Source organism: Staurois parvus, unplaced genomic scaffold (genome assembly GCF_062004578.1).
Source record: "Staurois parvus isolate SC_StPar_1 unplaced genomic scaffold, SC_StPar_1.0 ptg000261l, whole genome shotgun sequence".
In the NCBI taxonomy this organism is placed as follows: Eukaryota; Metazoa; Chordata; class Amphibia; order Anura; family Ranidae; genus Staurois; species Staurois parvus.
This window is the reverse complement of record NW_028318057.1, coordinates 1,222,581-1,245,957: the sequence shown is the minus strand read 5'-3', so window position 1 is coordinate 1,245,957 and position 23,377 is coordinate 1,222,581. Positions and strand designations below refer to the sequence as shown.

At 42.2% G+C, this 23,377-nt stretch overlaps 2 protein-coding genes across 4 annotated transcripts in view; one reads left to right on the top strand and one right to left on the bottom strand.

The window, feature by feature from the left end:
- The window catches only part of MED20 (mediator complex subunit 20), a 31,372-nt gene extending 26,650 nt beyond the window's left edge, over window positions 1-4,722 (bottom strand). For 2 of the 3 annotated variants that reach the window (XM_089681155.1, XM_089681157.1), the window contains exons 1-3: window positions 4,670-4,716; window positions 2,415-2,564; window positions 2,183-2,233 (exon numbers count right to left, since the gene is read on the bottom strand). In XM_089681155.1, the coding sequence (XP_089537281.1) occupies window positions 2,183-2,232 (50 nt within the window). In that variant the 5' untranslated portion in view covers window position 2,233; window positions 2,415-2,564; window positions 4,670-4,716. Of the gene's footprint in view, window positions 1-2,182; window positions 2,234-2,414; window positions 2,565-4,669 lie in introns of all 3 variants that reach the window. The other variant, XM_089681156.1, reaches the window with a different exon arrangement.
- Window positions 4,723-4,948: 226 nt separating this feature from the next.
- BYSL (bystin like) lies at window positions 4,949-20,578 on the top strand. Its single transcript, XM_089681154.1, has 7 exons — window positions 4,949-5,250; window positions 8,055-8,217; window positions 10,338-10,476; window positions 11,140-11,273; window positions 11,376-11,536; window positions 12,051-12,153; window positions 19,697-20,578. Exons 1-7 carry the CDS (start codon window positions 4,992-4,994, stop codon window positions 20,043-20,045), a joined length of 1,308 nt encoding a protein of 435 aa, XP_089537280.1. The 5' UTR covers window positions 4,949-4,991; the 3' UTR covers window positions 20,046-20,578.
- Window positions 20,579-23,377: the final 2,799 nt, after the last annotated feature.

Sequence of the window (23,377 nt, the reverse complement as noted above, 5' to 3'; positions counted from 1 at the left end):
AAACTTTTGCTAGATGGCTTGTTCTATTAAAGGAAGTTGGAAAACAGACTTACTGGCTGGAACACCAGGTGAACATAAAAGTAAAAACCCTAAAAAAGAAAACTAATGCAGCCAACACATCTAAAGTTTCTAATTTTTTTTCCTCTTTCTGAGCCTGCAGTGCGCAAAAACAAAACACCAAATTGAACCAAAAAAGTGCATGTGACTATACATACAAAAATGGCTCTACAGTGTGTCTATGGACCCCTTCCTGGCCCCTGGGGCACAAGACTGCTGATGGGGGCAAGGTATATTCAGGTCTACCTAAACAAACGTCCCAATGAAATATGCTTCTCGTGATCAGCTGAAGCCATCCAGCACGTACTGCGTGGGGGGCAGGAAAGGAAGGAACATGATGGCCTTAAAACCTCCCCCAAGCCTTCAGGGTAAGCCTGAAGACCCACACCCTACCATCCATGGGTAAAGGGAAAAAAGGACACATATGTAGAATGCAGTGAAACACACGTGGAGAGTGTATAAATATAAAATAAATACTGTACGTGCCAATGTGTGCACAATGACGAGGTCCTGAGGCCTGGTAACAAAAGTACCCATGTCTAAGCCAAAAGGCCTAGCCCATGAGTCCATGAACAGAAAAAAAATCAAGAGGTGTTGTGGCCAAGTGCTCATTCTCACAGTGGGGTCCCAAACCCACAATGATACAAAGTCCACCCCTTGACCAGCACACCCAGGGAGCACCTAATACTGCGGGACTTCTACCTCTCTAACCCCTGGCCAGACAAGGCCGCACTGTTCAAACCAGGAGGAACACTAGGAATGTACTACCAACCCCCACCTTACATGGTTGGCACTTGATTCAGACTCCTTCCCATGAGGGACATCCATTAGGACGCCCATCATACCACTGGGCACATGATTCAGTTAGCCATCCGAGCCTGAAGGCCAGAATGGCAGTTTTTTGACCCGGATGCCATGGCACCTTGGGGTGCCGACAGAAATCGCCATAGGTCCGCGGCTGTCACACGAGACCGAGCTCCCTGATCCCCAGCCGAACTGTAAATCGGCACTGGGAGAGCTTGGTCAGACCAATTACATGTAGGAAAGTGAAAGCAAGGGAGAGCTGTCTTGCGAGTTTGTGCTCTGCTCTCTGCCTCCCCCTACAGTGCAATACCCAGCACTTAGAAGAACATTACTCCTGATTTTTAAGTGTGTGTGTACAAATATGCGTGTTTGTATGCTCATGTATGTACATTACTCAGGATTACTTTTTTCTTTCGAGCTTGTATATAGTGCCAGCAAGGACTGACACTCCTCTGAAAAGCGATCCATGCTCAGATCGCTTTTCAGAAACATCTGACAGGCAGGCAAAGAGGCAATATGTTACCTCCTCATTGCCTTTAACCCCTAAATGCAGCATAACCAAGCAATTCACACAGTTGTGGGGTGGTTGCAGCACAACCACATTCACCAGGGGGTATACTTCCAGTCACAGCCACAGCATGTGTACACCCCCAGATGCTGCTTCTTCAAAAGGGGGAACACTTGAAGATGGTAAAACGCAGCTGAAGAGCAACGTTTTACCACTCTCAAACCTCACATGTGAACAAGCCCTTGGATGACATCTGTGCGGCTGCTTATAGGGCAGCACATTCATTTTAATGGGATACCAAGCAGAAACACAGGAAAAGAATTCCCTCACCCTTTTTTTTTTTAAATCACGCTGAAAAGGCACCACGTTTGCTACTGCATGGGGGTAACATTAGGAATTTAGCAGACATGCTAAAGAGCAGAGTGTTTGTCTGTGTGTCAGGAACACACATGATTTTGCACACATTCCACAATGCACATTAATGTGGACCAAGCCGTAGACTGGGGTGCCTTAAGGCTGAAAATACTTTTCATGGGCAACCCAACTGGAAAAAGGTTGAAAAACACTGGGATAGAGTAAGGGAGGGTTATAACCCATCAGGTTTTTTTTTTTTTATATAAGTGTCTCATTGGGGAGATTTCCCTTCACTTCCTGTTCCAAAGCCAAAACAGGAAGTGAGAAGAAAACTCTCCAAAGTGAGGGAATCCCTGATTGTCACCAGAGCTAGTATCCTCATTGGAAGAAACTAAAAACAGTTTAGCCGTCAGGTGTACTTTAAAGTGGTTCTAAAGGCTTCATGCATCCAACACTTACCATAGTAGTTCATTGATTCTTCCTGTCAGTATATCTGCTAGCTTGTACATCCTGTATGGGCAAGCACAAACAAATAATAAATGCACATTTTTTTAGGCATTTATTATTTTTTTTCAAAAGGTGAACTTATCCTTTAAAGGGGTAGTAAACCGCAGGGAAAAAAAATCCCATGCACGGTAATGTCATAATGTGCTAGTATGCATCCCATACTAGCACATTCTGTAGGACTTACCTTAAAACGAAGCCCTGTCACCGCTGCAGAGGCTTCCATCTTCACCCAGTCTTCCTTCCGGGTTGAGAGCGCAGACCACCTGACTGGTCGAGCAGCGATGACATCACTTCCTCACATGCGTGCCTGAGTCCTGGGCCACAGCACAGTACTCTGAAGGTATGGCACAGGTATGCCAAGAGCGAAAGATAGATAAAGAGGGAGAGAAAGATAAAGAGACAAAGATAAAGAGGGAATGAGAGAAATATCAAGAGAGAAATAAAGAGATAAGAGAGGTATAAAAAGGGAGAAATAGAAAGAGAGAGAGATAAAGCGCGAGCGACAAAGAGAGAAAGATAAAGGGAGAGAGAGAGGGTGAGAGGGAGGGACATAAAGAGAGGGAGATAAAGAGAGAGAAACAGATAAAGAGCGAGAGACAGAAAGAGAGAAAGATAAAGGGAGAGAGAGAGATTAGAGCGAGCGAGAGAGGGGGGGGGGAAGAGAAAGAGAAATAATGGGACAGAAAGAGATATAAAGAGAGAAAGAGGGAGGGAGAGAAAGAGATTGGGAGGGAGAAAGATAAAGAGGGAGAGAAAGATGGAGAGAGAGGGGGGGGAGATAAAGAGGGAGGGAGAGAAAAAGAGATCAAGAGAGAGGGGGAAAAGGAGAGATAAAGAGGGAGGGAGCGAAAGATATAAAGAGAGAGAGAGAGAGAGAAATATATAAAGAGAGAGACATAGAGGGGGAGAGAGAGATAGAAAGAGAGATAAAGAGGGAGAGAGTGAGATCAAGGGAGAGAGAAAGTTAGAGATAAAGAGAAAGGGAGAGAAAGATATCGAGAGAGAGATAGAAAGATAGAGGGAGAGGGATAAAGAGGGAGAGGGATAAAGAGGGAGAGGGATAAAGAGGGGGGGGGATAAAGAGATAGAAAGAGAGAGGGAGAGAAAGAGATTGGGAGAAAGATAAAGAGGGAAAGAAAGATAAAGAGAAAAGGAGAGAGACAGAAATAGAGGGAAATATAAAGAGGGAGAATGAGAGATATAAAGAGAAAGATATAAAGAGAGAGAGAAAGAGGGGGGGAAGATATAGAGAGAGATCAAGAGAGAGAGAAAGAGAAAATGATCAACAGAGAGAGAGATCGAGAGAGAGAGATCAAGAGAGGGAGAGAACAAAAGATAAAGAGGGAGAGAAAGATAGAGAGATAAAGAGAGAGGGAGAGAAAGAGAGATCAAGAGAGAGAGAAAGTTAAAGAGGGAGGGACAAAGATAAAGAGAGAAGTAAAGAGAGAGAGAGAGAGACTAGGCCGATCAGATAGGATCCCCAGTGCAGCTGGTATTTGTAGTCCCCCAGGCTGTATAGATCTGCACACTATAACAATATATAACATCAGTAGATGTAATATGTGTGTGGTACAATTAGAGATCGGTGACGCCAGAGCAGACAGCATCAGTACAGCTGGTACTTGTAGTCCTCCGAGTGTGATCTCCCCAGACTCCATGGAGCAGATCCCATCCTTCCCTCCTTGTCTCCCAATATCCTCCTAGCTGTGCTGTCTCCTGCTGTGTCTGCCTCTCTGTGCTCATACCCCTTCCCCTCCATATACCCACCACTGCCACCCAGCAACTGTCATAGCTGAAGCCAGCCGGTCCCTCTCTCTGCTGCGGATCGCTCACCTGTCACCCGGCTCAGCCCAGGAGCAGGCCTTCTCTGACACCAAGCGCTGCGCTGACCTGGAGTGTAGCAACCAGTGAGTGAGCTCATGCACCTGGTCCCCATCAGTCACCTGTCGGCTGTCTTGTGTGAGTCTTCTTCCGGGGAGCAGCGCCGCCCCACCCCCGAAAGATGCGGCCCTAGGCAAATCCCTTGTTTACCCCACAGTGGATATGCCCCTGCTAGCACTGCCAGGCGGAAGTGCTAACCATTTACCCACTGTGCTGTCCTTAGGACATGGGAATCCATTCATTTTTCATCAGCCTACTGGAGGATAGAATAAAAATGACCCATCTATGGGTAGCCTTAGGGTGGTCACACACACTCCAATCTGATTGTTCAAACCCAGGTACAATCCCTTGTACAAACCAATCTAATCAGTTTCTATCCAATAGCCCACGTCCTTATATTTAGTAGTTGAGAGAGATTATATAGTGGATGGTCAGTAAAAGACTTTCCATCAACATTGAATACACGTAGGTGATGTACCTGAAGAATCATCCGTCGTAGATACTCCGGAGCACACACCTGCCATTACGCACAGCAGTATCTTGTATTCACTTACTTACCAAGTTACCCCCATGTCGGTCTCTCTATCAGGAGCCTACCAATGACGTAAGTCGCATATTACTAAACGTAATCAATATAAATGAGAACCTCTAGAAAAAAATTGTCTGCGAAGCCTGGTGTTAAAATTGGTGATGTGGCCATTTTTGTGAAGCCTCCTACAATGAAGAATACCCATATTTGTCTACTTCAACATGGCGGCGGAAAGGGACGCTTCCGCTCTGACATTTTCATCGTCAGTATTTGCGTTCCACCAAGTTCAGTGAGACTGACCGGAGACAGGACGCATGCGCAGTAGCTGCTTGTTACCACGTGTGGAGAGCTATGCCCAAGCAGCGCAGTTCTCGGGGCTCGGCTCCCCGTCATGTCGCTCTGGCTGACCAGATCCTACAAGATGGGGCGGTCAGAGTCACCAATAGAAGCAAGAAAAGAGGGCAGGGGGACGAGGACTTGCAGGAGGAGAGCTATGTGGATGAGAAGCTGTCACGTAAGATCCTGGAGCAGGCCCGGCTACAGCAGGAGGAACTGGAGGCCGAACATGGACCGGGAAGTCAGGTCACCAAGCAGAAGACAACTGTCCTCGGTATGGCCATGTACTACTGATCGCCTCTAGTTCTTACCCCATCACACCCTCCTAGTACTCATCCACTTCAGGAAAGGCCCTCTGTGCCTATTTCTTCTCATCTTGGAGGTGGGGGTGCTTAGAGCTTTATAGTGTCAGATCTGCCACCATAATATGTCAGAAGATGGAACAGCTTTAACCCTTTTGCTGCCAGAACCGTTTTTTTGCGCATCATTTTAGGCACGAAGATTACATAAAACCCCCAAAACTTAAATTTCCTGAAAAAAGACACCCTAGAGCAGGGGTATTGAATTAAAATTCACCGAGGTCCGGGCAGTATATTTTTCATCCATCAGAGGTCTGTATCTCATGTAGGCCCCGGTAGGGCATATTCGTGTGCGCTAAACCGTGTGTTGCTGCAGTACGATTTTGAAACAGAGGGTCGGGGACTTCGTGGTTCTCGAAGGTAGTGCAGCCCATTAAAATGAATTGGCTGACCTACCCACGACATGTGCACCACCTGTACAGATCTGAGCCTGTTCCTACATCAGTGTCCTCAATCCTCACTGCACATCACAGTCGTCCTCCTTGTCCACAGCAAGATCCCCTCTTGATGAGTGTCCTCAGCTCCCCGTTTACAGCATTCCCACTCCTTTTGCAGTAGTGCTCTCACACTTCCTTGACATCAACACCCCCCAGTACTGCTACCTTCACTGTCTACTCCACCCCTTTTTACAGCATCCCTCCACATTACTTGTCCTCAGACCCCCCCCCCACCCCATGTTTCTGTCCTCAACCTCCACGTTATTGTCCTCAGCCCCCTCACTTTAATATCAGCTGCCCCCACATTACTGTCCTCAACCACCCCACATTACAGTTCTTGCCCCACACACTTTAATGTCCTCAGCCCCCACACACCACAGTCCTTAGTCCCCCCCCACCACTTTAATGCCCTCAGCCCTCCCCACATTTCCGTTCTCAACTCCTCCACTTTAATTTTAATGTCCTCCCCCCACACTGCTGTCCTCAGTCTCCCAACATTACTGTTCTTAGCTCCCCCCACATTCATTCCTCGGCTCCTTTTCACATCAGCTTCCCTTCACACTAATGTTCTTAGCCCCTTTAACTCCGCCCCCCCACTCCTACCTTATACAGTGATTGATTGCTAAGACTGCCCTTCATCCTAGCCACTAATCACCTGCTTGTTAACCTCAGGCAGCTTCCGCCCTCCATCCAGAACTGTCCTGTGTCGCCCTGTCAGCTCTGTGAGAATGACCGCAAGATGGCTGGAGGAAGAAAAGGCTCCTAAATGGCAGGACTGTATGGGTCTGGATGGGTTAGTAACTCGGTCCACATCCGGACAACGGTCCGCCATTTAGTGATGCCTGCCCTAGAGAATAAAATAGTGGTAGTTGCACTTTGTGCATGAAGCACAATATTACCACAAAGGCCTAGGGAAAGCAAATTTTAGTAAAAAACACGCTAATTTTAGGGTACACAAATGTAATAAATGACCCAATTTTTTGTAAAATATAAAAGCCGAGGTTGTTTCGAGTAAATAGATACCTAACGTATCAAACCTTAAATTGGTGTGTGCCCGTGAAATGGCGATGAACTTCAGTAAGCTATATTTTCTATAGGTCATCAGTTCAGAGAGGTCTGGTGCTAGAATTGATGCCCTTACTTCTGCGCACGTTTACATTAATACGTGCTTATATTTGGGGGTGGGCTTAAAATTTTAAGGGGAGATTTTATGTGCTTGGGTCAACCTTAAATTTTCTTTTTATCTTAAAGCAGAGTTCCAGTGAAACGGTAAAAAAAAAAAAAAAAAATAGAAATCAGAAGCTACAAAAACTGTAGCTGCTATTAAAAAAACAGCCACTCACCTGTCCCTCGATCCTGCTGTGTCTACTCGTTTCACCGGCTGTCCAGTGTTCCTGGCATCTTCAGTGTGGGCACCCAGCTGCGACATATTGCGGCTTCACAGCCAGGTGCCCACTGTGCATGTGCATGAAGTGCTGCGCTGTGTGAATGGTGATTGTAATTTTAGCTCTCAGCCCCCTGCTTTTCAGAGCTGATAGATCCTGTGTACATTCGGCACTTTGAATGGATGTAGGGGACAAATTGCTGCAGATATACAGGTACAACTTATGTAGGAGGATTTCTTTTATCTCTGTGTATCATGTAAGGCCAGTTACTTCACTGTATGTAAGGATTTACAACCACTTTAAGTGAAAAACAAATTACCTTGCAGTGGGGCTTTCTTTTGCTGCAAGGGTTAAATGTTCATTTAAGCTGGCCAGTATGCAGGCCATAGACGGGCCGTTTATTGGCCAAATTTTCAGCCGATAAATGAAAAATCGGTCGGCCCCGTTGCCGATGCTGCCACCAATGTCCACGAAAAATGGCCGTTTTTCATGGATTTTCCAGCATGACCGATAAAAATAAATGAGAAGATCCGCGAAAAACGGACGACGGGCTGGCCCCACTAACGGCGTGAATATCGGCCGATTTTTCGTGCAGATGAAAATTCACCCGATAAATGACCCATCTATGGCCTGCATAACACTCAAGGTGACATGTCCATTGAGCTGCATTGTACTGCACAGCACCGCACATGTATGGGTGTGAACAGGGTACATAGAAAACAATTGTTTTTGATAAAATAGAAGAGTTGGGAACCCTTGTTCAGGGAAAGGAGTAGGAGGCTGGAGATGAGCTTTAAATTTGTGCATTTGTTGGTACCTTAGTCATTCCACTGTTTTTGAAAGAAAAAAACAATCATTTGCTCTCTGAAATCTGAACTTGTTTTCCCTGGTATGTAGATTATAAAAGCAAAGCTGAAAATTCAGACTCGGAGGATGAAGAATGGCCCACCTTGGAGAAGGCTGCGTCTATGGATGCAGCAGCCTACAATGAACATGTGGAGGTGAACCCTGAAGATGAGAAGGCAATTACAATGTTCATGAATAAAAACCCTCCAGTGAGGTGAGAATCCTTAAAAAGATCTGGCAGTCATTTGATTATATACTGTTGAACATGAAATCCTGGGGAAGGTTTATAGTAGCCTGCTTGGTCAAACTTTTGCCACACTGGAGATATTGTACAGTATCATATTTTTTGGTTTGTTATAACCATTTAAGTACACACCTCTCTGTATCCTAAAGGCCGGTTCACACCACAATTTCTTCATTCGGAATGCATTTCTGCATGGGCGTTTCCCCCCCCCCCCCCCCTTTTTTTTTTTTTTTTTTTTTTTTGCTGCATTCCATAGAGAGAAAATCAGGCATGTTCTACATCTGTTAACTGCACTGAAACACAATGCACTTGTGTGAACTAGGGCCATTGGAATACATGGAAAAAACTGTGCATGCAGTTTTGATGCAGATTAAAAACACTGGACTGCATATGGTGTGAACCAGACCTAAGAGTACATAATCTTTGTGGAACAGTACTCAGTTAACGCGATGCTCTAGTTAGCTACCATTTTGGACTTATTTTTGGAAATTTTGAGTCACTGATACAAATGTATCAGTACTTTTGGTTGTTCAAGGTGAGAAACTCAGAAAGTATTGAAACTATTGGATCAGCATGACAGCCAACAGTAGCAAATGAAGACAGACTCCAAAGCGCATAACATGGCCTGACATTTAACAATTGTTTTGATCAGTTTGCACCAAGCCCCATTCCTTTAATGAAGTTGTTTTGTGGCTGATGCATACAGCTGCACCAGCACTTTGTGTTTCAGAAGGAAAAAGCATGCTGTGGTTCTTGTTTCACCATAATGGCAACAACAATGAAGCATGATAATAGCAGTCTAATAAATATTAAAGTTTTTTTAGTATGTGATCTCATAATGGGTATACAGTCAGGTCCATAAATATTGGAACATCGACACAATTCTAACATTTTTTGGCTCTATACACCACCACAATGGATTTGAAATGAAACGAACAAGATGTGCTTTAACTGCAGACTGTCAGCTTTAATTTGAGGGTATTTACATCCAAATCAGGTGAACGGTGTAGGAATTACAACAGTTTGCATATGTGCCTCCCACTTGTTAAGGAACCAAAAGTAATGGGACAATTGGCTTCTCAGCTGTTCCATGGCCAGGTGTGTGTTATTCCCTCATTATCCCAATTACAATGAGCAGATAAAAGGTCCAGAGTTCATTTCAAGTGTGCTATTTGCGTTTGGAATCTGTTGCTGTCAACTCTCAAGATATGATCCAAAGAGCTGTCACTATCAGTGAAGCAAATCATTATTAGGCTGAAAAAACAAAACAAACCCATCAGAGTGATAGCAAAAACATTAGGTGTGGCCAAAACAACTGTTTGGAACATTCTTAAAAAGAAGGAACGCATCGGTGAGCTCAGCAACACCAAAAGACCCGGAAGACCACGGAAAACAACTGTGGTGGATGACCGAAGAATTCTTTCCCTGGTGAAGAAAACACCCTTCCCAACAGTTGGCCAGATCAAGAACACTCTCCAGGAAGTAGGTGTATGTGTGTCAAAGTCAACAATCAAGAGAAGACTTCACCAGAGTGAATACAGGGGGTTCACCACAAGATGTAAACCATTGGTGAGCCTCAAAAACAGGAAGGCCAGATTAGAGTTTGCCAAACGACATTTAAAAAAGCCTTCACAGTTCTGGAACAACATCCTATGGACAGATGAGACCAGGATCAACTTGTACCAGAGTGATGGGAAGAGAAGAGTATGGAGAAGGGAATTAACTGCTCATCCTAAGCATACCGCCTCATCAGTGAAGCATAGTGGTGGTAGTGTCATGGCGTGGGCATGTATGGCTGCCAATGGAACTAGTTCTCTTGTATTTATTGCTGATGTGACTGCTGACAAAAGCAGCAGGATGAATTCTGAAGTGTTTCGGGCAAAGTTATCTGCTCATATTCAGCCAAATGCTTCAGAACTCATTGGACGCCGCTTCACAGTGCAGATGGACAATGACCCAAAGCATACTGCAAAAGCAACCAAAGAGTTTTTTAAGGGAAAGAAGTAGAATGTGTACAGAGCCCAAAATGTTAGAATTGTGTCGATGTCCCAATATTTATGGACCTGACTGCATTTGTTGCTGTTTTGTAGACGGACGCTTGCTGACATAATCATGGATAAAATAACGGAGAAGCAAACAGAGGTGGAAACAGTGATGTCAGAGGTTTCTGGAAGACCAATGCCACAGTTGGACCCTCGAGTGCTAGAAGTGTATAAAGGAGTAAAGGAGGTGTGAATTCAAAAAAATTTTAAAGCAAAACTAAATCTTCTCCCCTCCAGTGATGTGATGTCCACGAGCTCCCTGACAGGTGCCATTATCTTCTCAGGCTTTGACCATCTTGATTGGCTGGGCCAGGATGATGTGACTCATGTGCATGAACACAGTAGTTCATCCATCACAGCAATGAAATGTTCTGAGAATGTATTCTAAGCTGCGTACACTGGTACATTCTAAAGCACTTTGCAAAGTAATAATCCTTCCCACTTTTTTACGTTTTTCAATTCAGTGATATGTTGCACTTTAATCATTTGCCACCTGTGGTGGCAAAAGTGTGGGCTTTAATGTGCACACACTACACATGCATCACTGGGCAACCAATGTTTCGGCACAGAGAACATGCTCCCAGCACTGAGACCAAGCTGTCAAATAAAGCTCTTGATGCCCACTAATGATCAGTAGCTGGTGGGACTGGCTCCCTATCAGGTGACCTGTGTGACAGCCAAGAACAGTCACATGATCACCAATCCTTCCTTCCCCCTTGGCATTCAGAACATTTTAACAGGGATCCTGGGGCAGGTTGGAAAGGGTTAAAGAAAATGATATGAGTTTTGTTGGGGGAACACACCGTTTTAAGATGAAAGATTTACATTTGTGGAATTTGTCTATTTTTAGGTTCTTTCAACCTATCGTAGTGGCAAGCTCCCTAAAGCCTTCAAAATAGTTCCTGCCCTAGCAAATTGGGAACAGATCCTGTACATTACAGAGCCTGAGACCTGGACTGCTGCAGCAATGTATCAGGCCACACGGTATGTGTTTTTGTATAAACAATTTAAGCCAGATTTTTTTTTTTTTTAATTAGTAGTGCGTTATGTTTTGATCTAATGTACTGTTCCTTATGATCCTACCAGCATCTTCTCATCTAACTTGACGGAACGTATGGCACAACGCTTCTACAACCTTGTTCTCCTTCCACGTGTGCGAGATGACATTGCTGAATACAAGCGCCTCAATTTCCATCTTTACATGGCCCTGAAAAAAGCATTGTTTAAGCCTGGTGCCTGGTTTAAAGGTATATTCACAAAGAAGCTTATGTATGAAAGTTGTACTAATAGAGATTTCATGTTTTCTATAGCAACTAATCAGAATTACTGTTTTACTTTTCTAACCTTACTGCAGAAATGATACTTGTAACCTGATTAGTTCCATTAAGATGGATTTTTTTGGCACTTTCATATGTTCGACCCAAATGTTTAGTAACTGTTTTGTGATTATCCATCTAAGTGGAGGGCAGTTTTTTGTTTTTTACTTTATTTTTCAATAAAATATAAAAGCAACAAAATGCTAATGTTGCGCTCTTCACAGACTATTCTTTAAAACCTATACCAAGTATGTTTGCTACTGATTACTATGGACATTTATAAGGAGTGTCTGCGGTCACAAGTCTTACATGGACTTTGATTTGATATTTTTCTGTCATATGTATGTACATAATGCAAAATCTTTTATTTTTCCTATAGGTTGCTTATCATACCATGTGAGAAAAATGACCAAATAAAGCTATTGTTTTTTGTTTGTTTTTTTAGGAATCCTTATACCTCTCTGTGAGTCTGGGACATGCACCTTGAGAGAAGCTGTGATTATTGGAAGTATTCTAACAAAATGCTCCATCCCTGTACTTCACTCCAGGTACCTGCCTGAATTTGCTTACAGATGACTAAAGACAAAATACAATAAAAATAAATCCATATTCATCCTAAACATGTAATAACATGTACATAGTAGCCATTTCAATACCTAATGCACAATACAGGTGAAACTCGAAAAATTAGAATATCGTGCAAAAGTTCATTTATTTCAGTAATGCAACTTAAAAGGTGAAACTAATATATGAGATAGACTCATTACATGCAAAGCAAGATAGTTCAAGCCGTGATTTGTCATAATTGTGAGGATTATGGCTTACAGCTCATGAAAACCCCAAATCCACAATCTCAGAAACTTAGAATATTGTGAAAAGGTGCAATATTCTCGGCTCAAAGTGTCCCACTCTAAGCAGCTAATTAAGCCATAAGACCTGCAAAGGGTTCCTGAGCCTTTAAATGGTCTCTCAGCCTGGTCCAGTAGGAATCACAATCCTGGGAAAGACTGTTGACCTTACAGTTGTGCAGAAAACCATCATTGACACCCTCCATAAGGAGGGAAAGCCTCAAAAGGTAATTGAAAAAGAAGTTGGATGTTCCCAAAGTGCTGTATCAAAGCACATTAATAGAAAGTTACATGGAAGGGAAAAGTGTGGAAGTAAAAGGTGCACAAGCAGCAGGGATGACTGCAGCCTGGAGAGGATTGTTAGGAAATGGCCATTCAAAAGTGTTGGGGACTTTCACAAGGAGTGGACTGAGGCTGGAGTCAGTGCATCAAGAGCCATCACACACAGACGGATCCTGGACATGGGCTTCAAATGTCGTATTCCTTTTGTCAAGCCGCTCCTGAACAACAAACGTCAGAAGCGTCTTACCTGGGCTAAAGAAAAACAGACCTGGTCTGTTGCTCAGTGGTCCAAAGTCCTCTTTTCTGAGCAACTTTTGCATCTCATTTGGAAACCAAGGACCCAGAGTATGGAGGAAGAATGGAGAAGCACACACTGCAAGATGCTTGAAGTCCAGTTTGAAGTTTCCACAGTCTGTGTTGATTTGGGGAGCCATGTCATCTGCTGGTGTTGGGCCACTGTGCTTCATTAAGTCCAGGGTCAACGCAGCCGTCTACCAGGAGATTTTAGAGCACTTCCTGCTTCCTTCCGCATACGAGCTTTATGGGGATGCGGACTTCATTTTCCAGCAGGACTTGGCACCTGCCCACACTGCCAAAAGCACCAAAACCTGGTTCAATGACCGTGGGATTACTGTGCTTGATTGGCCAGCAAACTCGCCTGACCTGGACCCCATAGAGAATCTATGGGGCAGTGCCAAGAGAAAGATGAGAAACATGAGACTGAACAATGCAGAAGAGCTGAAGGCCGCTATTGAAGCATCCTGGTCTTCCATAACACCTCAGCACTGCCACAGGCTGATAGCTTCCATGCCATGCCGTATTGAGGCAGTAATTGCTGCAAAAGGGGCCCAAACCAAGTACTGAGTACATATGCATGCTTATACTTTTCAGAGGTCCGATATTGTTCTATGTACAATCCTTGTTTTATTGATTGCATGTAATCTAATTTTCTGAGATTGTGTATTTGGGGTTTTCATGAGCTGTAAGCCATGATCATCATAATTATGAGAAATCAAGGCTTGAACTATCTTGCTTTGCATGTAATGAGTCTATCTCATATATTAGTTTCACCTTTTAAGTTGCATTACTGAAATAAATGAATTTTTGCATGATATTCTAATTTTTCGAGTTTCACCTGTATATAAGCAAGCAACTGATTTTTTTTTTTTTAGGCATTGTTCACAAGGACTTGAGCTTAAAGTATTTGTTAAGCTTTGAGCAGCTTTATGTCTTTAATGTTGATGTTAAACCTTGATCTTAATGGATGTGCTGAGTCAGATTTAACCTTTCACTGCCATTTTTTGCACACATGGTAAATGCGCATTTTAAAACCTCAATTTTGCTCATAACATTATATATTTTCTAAAACCAAAGACTCTAATAAAATTAATGGCAGATGCAAATTTTGTATGTCACACAATATTCTACTGTTTATCAGATCTATATTTTCAGTAAAACAAAATACAATCAAATTTAATTTTAGTACAGAAACCCTTTATAATATCCAATTTTTTTTTCTGGTAAAATGTAGATGTAATGGCGCATATGTCAACTTCATATGTGTTTGGAGCCTGTCATGCACATTTACATTTGTTCAGCTGCCCACATCAATTTTAAAGAAAAACCCCAGCAGTTGGCAAAAAAAATGAAAAGGAGCTTACAGCTTCTATGCTGATCAGGAGTCTGTTTACATGCCAGTGCTGCTGCTGATGTAACAGTTATGTTGCCAGCAGTGAAAGGGTTAAACGAGCAACTAGGCTCTTTTACAAGCTTCAAGCAGTGCTACAGGCTAGCAGTTTGCCCAAAGTGGCAGTTAGCACTCCTTTTAAGATCTAGGTTTATTCTTACTAAATTAGAGCTGCATTGTGTTTTTAACCTTATTTTTAAATTTTGCAGTCACAACTACTATGGCAGAGCAGCAAGAAAATGTAAACAAGCTCAGGGCCATAGTTGTAATCTTGCCAGCTCTGGACTTTGTAGTGGAAGTGATAGTTATAAAGTTGCTTGATCACTTACAGTGCATCCAGAAAGTATTCACAGCGCTTAACTTTTGCCACATTTTGTTATGTTACAGCCTTATTCCAAAATGGATTAAATTCATTTTTTCCTTCAATATTCTACAAACAATACCCCATAATGACAACGTGAAAGAAGTTCGTTTTGAAATCTTTGCAATTTATTAAAAATAAAAAAAACATGTACATAAGTATTCACAGCCTTTGCCATGACACTCAAAATTGAGCTCTGGTGCTATCCTGTTCCCACTGATTATCCTTGAGGTGTTTCCACAACTTGATTGGAGTCCACCTGTGGGAAATTCAGTTGATTGGACATGATTAGGAAAGGCATAAACCTGTCTATATAAGGTCCCACAGTTAACAGTGCATGTCAGAGCACAAACCAAGCCATGAAGTCCAAGGAATTGTCCGTAGACCTCCGAGACTGGATTGTATCAAGGCACAGATCTGGGGAAGTGTACAAAAAAAATTTCTGCAGTATTGAAGGTCCCAATGAGCACAGTGGCCTCCATCATCCGTAAATGGAAGAAGTTTGGAACCAGCAGGAATCTTCCTAGAGCGGGCTGTCCAGCCAAAATGAGCGATCGAGGGAGAAGGGCCTTAGCCAGGGAGGTAACCAACCACCCGATGGTCACTCTGAAAGAGATCCAGCGTTTGTCTGTGGAGAGAGGAGAACCTTTCAGAAGAACAACCATCTCTGCAGCACTTCACCAATCAGGCCTGTATGGTAGAGTGGCCAGACGGAAGCCACTCCTCAGTAAAAGGCAAATGGCAGCTCGCCTGGAGTTTGCCAAAAGGCATTTGAGGGACTCTCAGACCATGAGAAACAAAACTCTCTGGTCTGATGAAACAAAGATTGAACTCTTTTGCCTGAATGCCAAGCGTCATGTCTGGAGGAAACCAGGCACTGTTCACCACCTGGCCAATACCATCCCTACAGTGAAGCATGGTGGTGGCAGCATCCATGCTGTGGGAATGTTTTTCAGGGGCAGGAACTGGGAGAATAGTCAGGATTGAAGGAAAGATGAATGCAGCAATGTACAGAGACATCTTTGATGAAAACCTGTTCCAGAGCGCTCTGGACCTTTGACTGCGGTGACGGTTCTTCTTTCAACAGGACATCGACCCTAAGCACACAGCCCACATAACAAAGGAGTGGCTATGGGCCAACTCTGTGAATGTCCTGGAGTAGCCCAGACTTGAACCCGATTGAACATCTCTGGAGAGATCTGAAAATGGCTGTGCACTGACACTCCTCATCCAACCTGATGGAGCTTGAGAGGTACTGCAAAGAAGAATGGGAGAAATTTTCCAAAAATAGGTGTGCCAAGCTTGTAGCATCATACTCAAAACGACCTGAGGCTGTAATTGGTGCTAAAGGTGTTTCAACAAAGTATTACGCAAAGGCTGTGAATACTTATGTACATGTGTTTTTTTTTTTTTTTTTTTTAATAAATTGCAAAGATTTCAAAACGAACTTCTGTCACATTGTCATTATAGGGTATTGTTTGGAGAATGTTGAGGAAAAAAATGAATTTAATCCATTTTGGAATAAGGCTGTAACCTAACAAAATGTGGCAAAAGTTAAGCGCTGTGAATACTTTCTGGATGCACTGTATTTGGGGCCACAGAAATGTCTACCCTATGCTCTGAACATTTATGGATGAAAATGAGTGAAGGGGAGGGATCAGATCTCTTTGGTATCACCATAAGTGGAACTGGCCATGCCCTATATATTCTATCATGGTATACAATAAGACAGGGGTCTCCAAACCTTTCAAACAAAGGGCCAGTATACGGTCCTTCAGACTTTAGGAGGACCGGATTAGAGCCAGTGAAGATAGAAAAATATCCTGGCCCCAACATCAGTGAGAATAAACATGGCGTCAGGGTTGTTGGTCAGTAAGAGGAGTAGTGCCCCACCAATGGTATTAGTGGAAAGAATAGTACACCATCATTGGTTTCATGGAAAGAAGTACTGCCCCATTGTTGGTCTCAGTGGGAGGAATAGTGCCCTAAGGGCCAGATAAAGGGTAGCAAAGGGCTGACTCTAAAATAATGAGCTGCAAAGGTTTTTAACCGCTTCAAATCTGGACACTTTCACCCCCTTCCAGTTCAGGCCAATTTTCAGCTTTCAGTGCTATCACACTTTGAATGACAATTGCGCAGTCATGCAACACTGTACCCATATGAATTTTTTTAGCATTTTTTTGAGACAGATAAAACTTTGTTTGGGTGGTATTTATTCACCACTGGGATTTTTATTTTTTTTGCTATATAAATGAAAAAGTCAAAAATTTTAAAAAAGAAGTGTTTTTCTTATAAATTTTGCAATTAAATAATGTTTCTTCATAAATCTTGGCCAAAATGTATTCATCTATCTTTTTAGTAAAAAAATAAATAACCCAAATTAGTTTATAACCAAAAATTATAATTTTTCAAAAACATTTTTTAAATTTAATTTTTTTTTTTTTTGTTACATACTGTCACCATAGTGACACTGTACTACTTATGGGGGGGGTGATGTTTTTGTTTTCTTTTTTACAATGATTGCTTTTAGACCCTTTAAGGGTGTAAAAGCAATCATTTCTCCTTCTCTCTGGCTGCATTCCTGCGGCCATGGAGCGTTACTGTGAGAGCTGTGATTGGTCATAGCTTGTTACATGGTACAAGGGTGTTGTGAGTAGCCTTGTACCATGTGACCTCTGTGATCATTCACAGTTTTCACAAGTAGTAAGCAATGATGTCGGGAAGTGACATCTTGTTTACTACTACTATTCATGTGATCAATGATTGGCCATCAGTGATCACATGAACCGGGACCTCACACAGAGACCTTCTCCGGACAGTGGGCACTGGTCGCAGTGCCGCGCACTCCCAGGTAGCGCGCACAGGCAATGGATGCGGGGGGACTTTAGAAACGTCTACCCGCATCAGCAGGGCTGATTGCATGCATCCTCAAAATGGTAATTGGTTTGCCAATAACAACTCTTTAATCACTTCCGTCCAGCCTATGTAGATAACCGGCCTGACGGGAAGTGGTTAAAATGCTGTTATTGGCAAACCAATTACCATTTTGAGGATGCATGCAATTTTATAGGCCCCTGAAGAACTGAGATTGAGCTCTGCAGTCACTTTTACAGCAGTTATTTCATTATTTCGGGTCACAATCCTGCACAATGTTCATTTTGTCTCTTTCGGTCAGTTGACCATGTCGACTTGTGCTTATCAGACAACGGTTTCCCAGGAAACTGTATATGCCGTCATAACCTTTGATACTGTACCTCTCGACACAGGAAATAAACTGGCAGCTTCAGTCACAGAGACACTAGCTAAGCAGGGTCCAATAATCTGACCTCTTTGAAGCTCACTAAGCTCTGACATGGCTCCATATTACTAGCATGCAGTGAATGATGAAAGTGAGGCTTCCCCTCTGTTTGCTAGGTGTCTCATTACACAGTGGAAGCAAAAGAATGTTACATCACTTCTGCTTTCAATGCGAAACATGTCACTTTCACACCTGCAAATTATTAGTGTTTCCATTTTTTCTCTAACCCCTGTATGTATTATGCAAGCCATAGACTTGTTTTTTTTATCAGCCGTTTTTTCGTCTGAAAGAATAATCAGCCAATTTTCGCACTGTTTGTGGGGCAATGGCATTGGCCGATTTTTGCGGTTCCTCCTCATTTCTTTTATCGGTCATGCTGGAAAATTTGCAAGGAACTCCCTATTTTCGCAATCATTGGTGGCAACAGAAGCACCGATGTTTCGTTTTTCGGACGAAAATTCGGCCGATAAACGAACAGTCTATGGCCTGCATTAGTTTCTATACTTGAGTATATTAGGAATTTCCAGGCCCCTTCAAGTGTTGAAAGGTATGCAGTAAAACTATATATTGCTAATAATTGCTCTTTAAAGGGAGAATAAAATAGTGATCATATAATGTTTCTCAGTTTGTCCATCTATTCATTAAATAGCCCCTCACTCTGGCAAACCTTGGCTGCTTATCTCCAAATTACTCACATTTTGTCATTGCCTAATCTGACCAAAGTCCTGCATCCAGAAACTCAAATGGTAGAAAAAAAATTACTGATTTTCTGCATTACCTTTTATAGACTTTCACAGACCTTAATAACAAAAGTTTCTTGATGCAGAATTTTGGTCAGGTTGGGCAGTAATGTAATGTTTGTGGGACATTGGCAGACAGCATCCAAGACCATTGGGGGATCACTTTTGTATTCTCTGTTAAGCTGGCGTTGGTGGAGTCTGTCGTGTTTAGGGAAGTGTTGGAGTTCAGATGCAGGCTTGATCCAGCCACTCTGATTTGGTAATGGTGGCCGTTTTTAGACATTTCAGATTTAGGGAAAATAATCTATTATTTGGCACAGAAGACCTGAGTAGTTCTCATTGTATGAGTGCTAGCAGAGTATGTAAGGGATTCCTTGGATTTTGGTGGCAGAGGTTCAGAATTGTAATTGGTTTGTCCTGGCCTGCTGGCGCCAAAACATAATATATGGAAATCTTTTGCAGTATTTACTTAAAATGGTGTTGCTGTCTGAAAATTTGGATGATATACAAGGGCTAGTGAATGGGAGCCCCTGTTGTGTGTGGACTGCAATTTGAGTGACTGTCTGCCATTTATTACAATGAAAAAGTTTATAAGGATACCCCTATCTCAATCATAGCAATTAGGATCTTTCTGACTTTGCTGATATCCATTGCAGTTGTTGTTTCCTTGCTTTGCAATGGAATCCTCAAATGATATAAGGTAATCCTTATAGCAGCTGACATATTTGTGTGGTTCTGGTGTATTGGGGGAATTTTCCCATATCTATCAAATCAGCTTGACTAATTCTTCTGCTGCAGCTATTCTTTTTATGTGTTTTTCTTACAAATTGTCATTGAATGTTTAATTTTCAATTCTTTTACCTCTACTTTACTAGTGCTGCAATGCTGAAGATAGCAGAGATGGAATATAATGGAGCTAACAGTATTTTCTTGAGACTGTTGATTGATAAGAAGTATGCTCTTCCTTTTCGAGTGCTTGATGCCCTTGTGTTCCACTTCCTGGCCTTCCGCTCAGACCGGAGAGAGCTCCCTGTTTTGTGGCATCAAAGTCTACTCACACTTTGTCAGAGGTACAAGGAGGATATGTCATCAGAACAAAAGGAGGCTTTACATGAACTATTGCGAATCCAAAATCACCCTCAAATATCAAATGAAATTCGTCGTGAACTGTTAAACTCTAAATCCAGAGATGTAGAGACCACAACACCCATGGGTATGGACTGAACCTCACTGTGTAGAAGGCATGAATGTATGAGTTGTTAAGAGTGCTCAGAGAAGTCTTTTATTTCGGTCTTTGACGTGTATTTAATCTTCCTACATTTGCCATTTAACCATGTAACTGGTTAGTACTATGTTTTCTTTCATTTTGCTGCTTTAGAAATCCAACATTTTGAAGTTCTGTGTCTTTTGGCTTCTGTCCTTCACAGTAAAGCTAGAGGGAAGCAGATGAGAAAACTGCTTTCATTTTTGTTTTTAATTCTTTAGTTTTGCGCAGTGACCAAGCAGCTGGAAAGTTGGATTGCAAACCGTATACAGTTGCAGGAATTGATTAAAAGAAGTATTAATACTTATTCAAGACTGAGAAAGGATAGAAATGTCAAAATGTAATCTTGTGAGTTTCTTTTTTCCAGTTAAAATTCCTGCTTTTTATAAGTCTCTGTATGCATGAAGCCTGTGTTGTGAATTCTTTAGAGAGCAGTAGTATTGTACAGGTTTGCAGTTCACAGATTAAAGATCATGGCAATATGCTAAAAAAAGTGGGCAAATTATTTTTTTTTTATGTTTGAAGATCCTGAATTTTCTGTTGTGTGTAGTTAAAAAGGAACTCCACTTTTGCTGGGCAAAGTTCACCCTCTGGGTGATCAATATACACTCATTGGCTACTTTTATTAGGTACATCTGTTCAATTGCTTGGTAACACAAATTGCTAATCAGCCAATCACATAGCAGCAACTCAATGCATTCGAGCATGGAGAAGTGGTGAAGACTACTTGCTGAAGTTCAAACCGAGCATCAGAATGGGAAAGAAAGGGGATTTAAGTGACTTTGAATGTGGCATGGTTGTTGGTGTCAGACGGGCTTTTCTGAGCATTTCACAAACTGATCTGCTGGGATTTTCACGCACAAGAATCTCTAGGGTTTACAGAGAATGGTCCGAAAAAGAGAAACTATCCAGTGAGTGGCAGGCAGTTGTGTGTCCAAAAATGCCTTGTTGATGTCAGAGGAGAATGGGCAGATGGGTTTGAGATGATAGAAAGGCAACAGTAACTCAAACAACTACTCGATACAACCAAGGTATGCAGAATACCATTCCTGAATGCACAACACGTCGAATCTTGAAGCAGATGGGCTACTGCAGCAGAAGACCACACTGGGTGCCACTCCTTTCAGATAAGTACAGGAAATGGAGGCTACAATTCGCACAGGCTCACCAAAACTGGATAATAGAAAATTGGAAAAAATATTGCCTGGTCTGATAAGTCTCTCGATTTCCTCAGAAGTGGTTGTGCATGAAAATCCCAGTAGATCAGCAGTTTTTGAAATACTCAGACCAGCCCGTCTGGCACCAATAACCATGCCACGTTCAAGTCACTCAAATCCCCTTTCTTCCTCATTCTGATGCTCAATTTGAACTTCAAGTCGTCTTCACCACTTCTAGATGCCTAAATGCATGCCAAGTGGTTGGCTGATTTAGTAATTTGTGTTACCAAGTAAGTGAATAGGTGTACGTAATAAAGTGGCTGATGAGTTGCAGATTTTTCCCTTTTGTTGCTCTGAAGAAATAGCTGTTTCACCATGTCCTTTTGGATACTAATTCTGAATGGGAATGTGTGGTTCATTATAATCAGCTGGTGAACTCTCACCAGGAACTTAACTTCGCTTCCTCTGCCATTATAATGGTGCATGAAACTGTCTGGAGTGGATTGCGCTACATTAACGTAGCAGGTTGACCTGTGATAGAGATGGCTTATCAGACAGCTCACGTGCCTCCCTCTGCTTGTGCAGTGATTACACTACACGGGCAGGGCTTGAAGGGTTCGAAATCATCCTCATCCTTCCCGCTCTGAGTGGGAATGGGGGGGAAGGAGAGCAGCAGAGAGATCAGAGCATGCAGCTTCAACTCTCTCTATGCTGCTTGTCACAGACCAGGCAAAACCGAGAACTGATTGCACCTCATTCACACATGGCTTGCTCCCCGTTTAGTAGGAGCAGCATCTGCTCCATTTTTTTATGTTTAGAAGAGTGGTACAAGCATGTGCCTGCAAAGCTCGTCATTTTCCTCATCAGTGTTCTGATGAGATGTTGCAGTGTCTGTATACCTTTTAGAATAAAAGAAAAAAAGGAGCGCCCGCTGTCCAAAAGGATGCACTTTTGGTGGTATATTAAGAGGCATTTGTTGAGAGTAACGACAAGTACATCAAGCCAACACGTTTCGGGAGAAAAAAAACTCGACATGGGCCGGCCCATGTATATAAACGGCCAGACGGGAGCAGTGCAGGGGCAGGTGGCCATTTATAAACATACTCCCTGCTTGAGCACGCTTCCTAGGAGCACGTAGCACCGTGATCCGGTGGCCAAACACACAGCGGAACACCGATCGTTGTACGGGACCTCTGTGTGAGGTCCCGATCATTTGATCGCTGATTGGCCAATCAGTGATCACATGAAGAGTAGTAAGCAAGATGTCACTTCTGACATCATTGCTTACTACGTGTGAAATCTGTGAATGATCAGAGATCACATGGTACAAGGCTTTTCTCAACAGCCTTGTACCATGTGACAAGCTGTGACCAATCATAGCTCACACAGTATTTCTCAATGGCTGCAAGAATGCAGCCAGAGATGAGGAGAAATTATTGCTTTTACAGCCTTTATGGGTGTAAAAGCAATCCGTGTAAAAAAAAAAAAAAAAAAATCACCCCCACAAGTAGTACAGTGACACTATACTGCTAGGGTGACAGTATGTAAAAAAAAAAAAATAATAATAATAATTTTTGGTTATAAACTAATTTTGTTTTGTTTTTTTTACTAAAAAGATTACGTTAAAAAAGTTTGGCCAAGATTTATGAAGAAAGATTATTTGTTTGCAAAATTGTATAAGAACACTTTTTAAAAAAATATTTGGACTTTTTCATTTATATAGTAAAAAAAAAAAAAAAATCTCAGTGGTGAATAACTACCACCAAAATAAAGTTTTATCTGTCTCAAAAAAATGCTAAAAAATTCATATGGGTACAGTGTTGCATGACCGTGCAATTGTCATTCAAAGTGTGATAGCACTGAAAGCTGAAAATTGGCCTGGACAGGAAGGGGGTAAACAGTAATGTATATTTAAAAAGAAAAAAAATACATAGATCTCTCTATAAATTCTTTTTTAAATTAATAAAATATATATAAATCAAGAGTTCATGATCTAAATGATTCAGAATAGAAATAAAAATCAATAGTGATGGTAATAATAATAAATCCTTTAGAAGTATGTAATCCTTGGGTATCACCAAAACTGAAATTTATATTGCAGAGGGTGTCTAAAATTTGACTTGAATCTTAGTGCA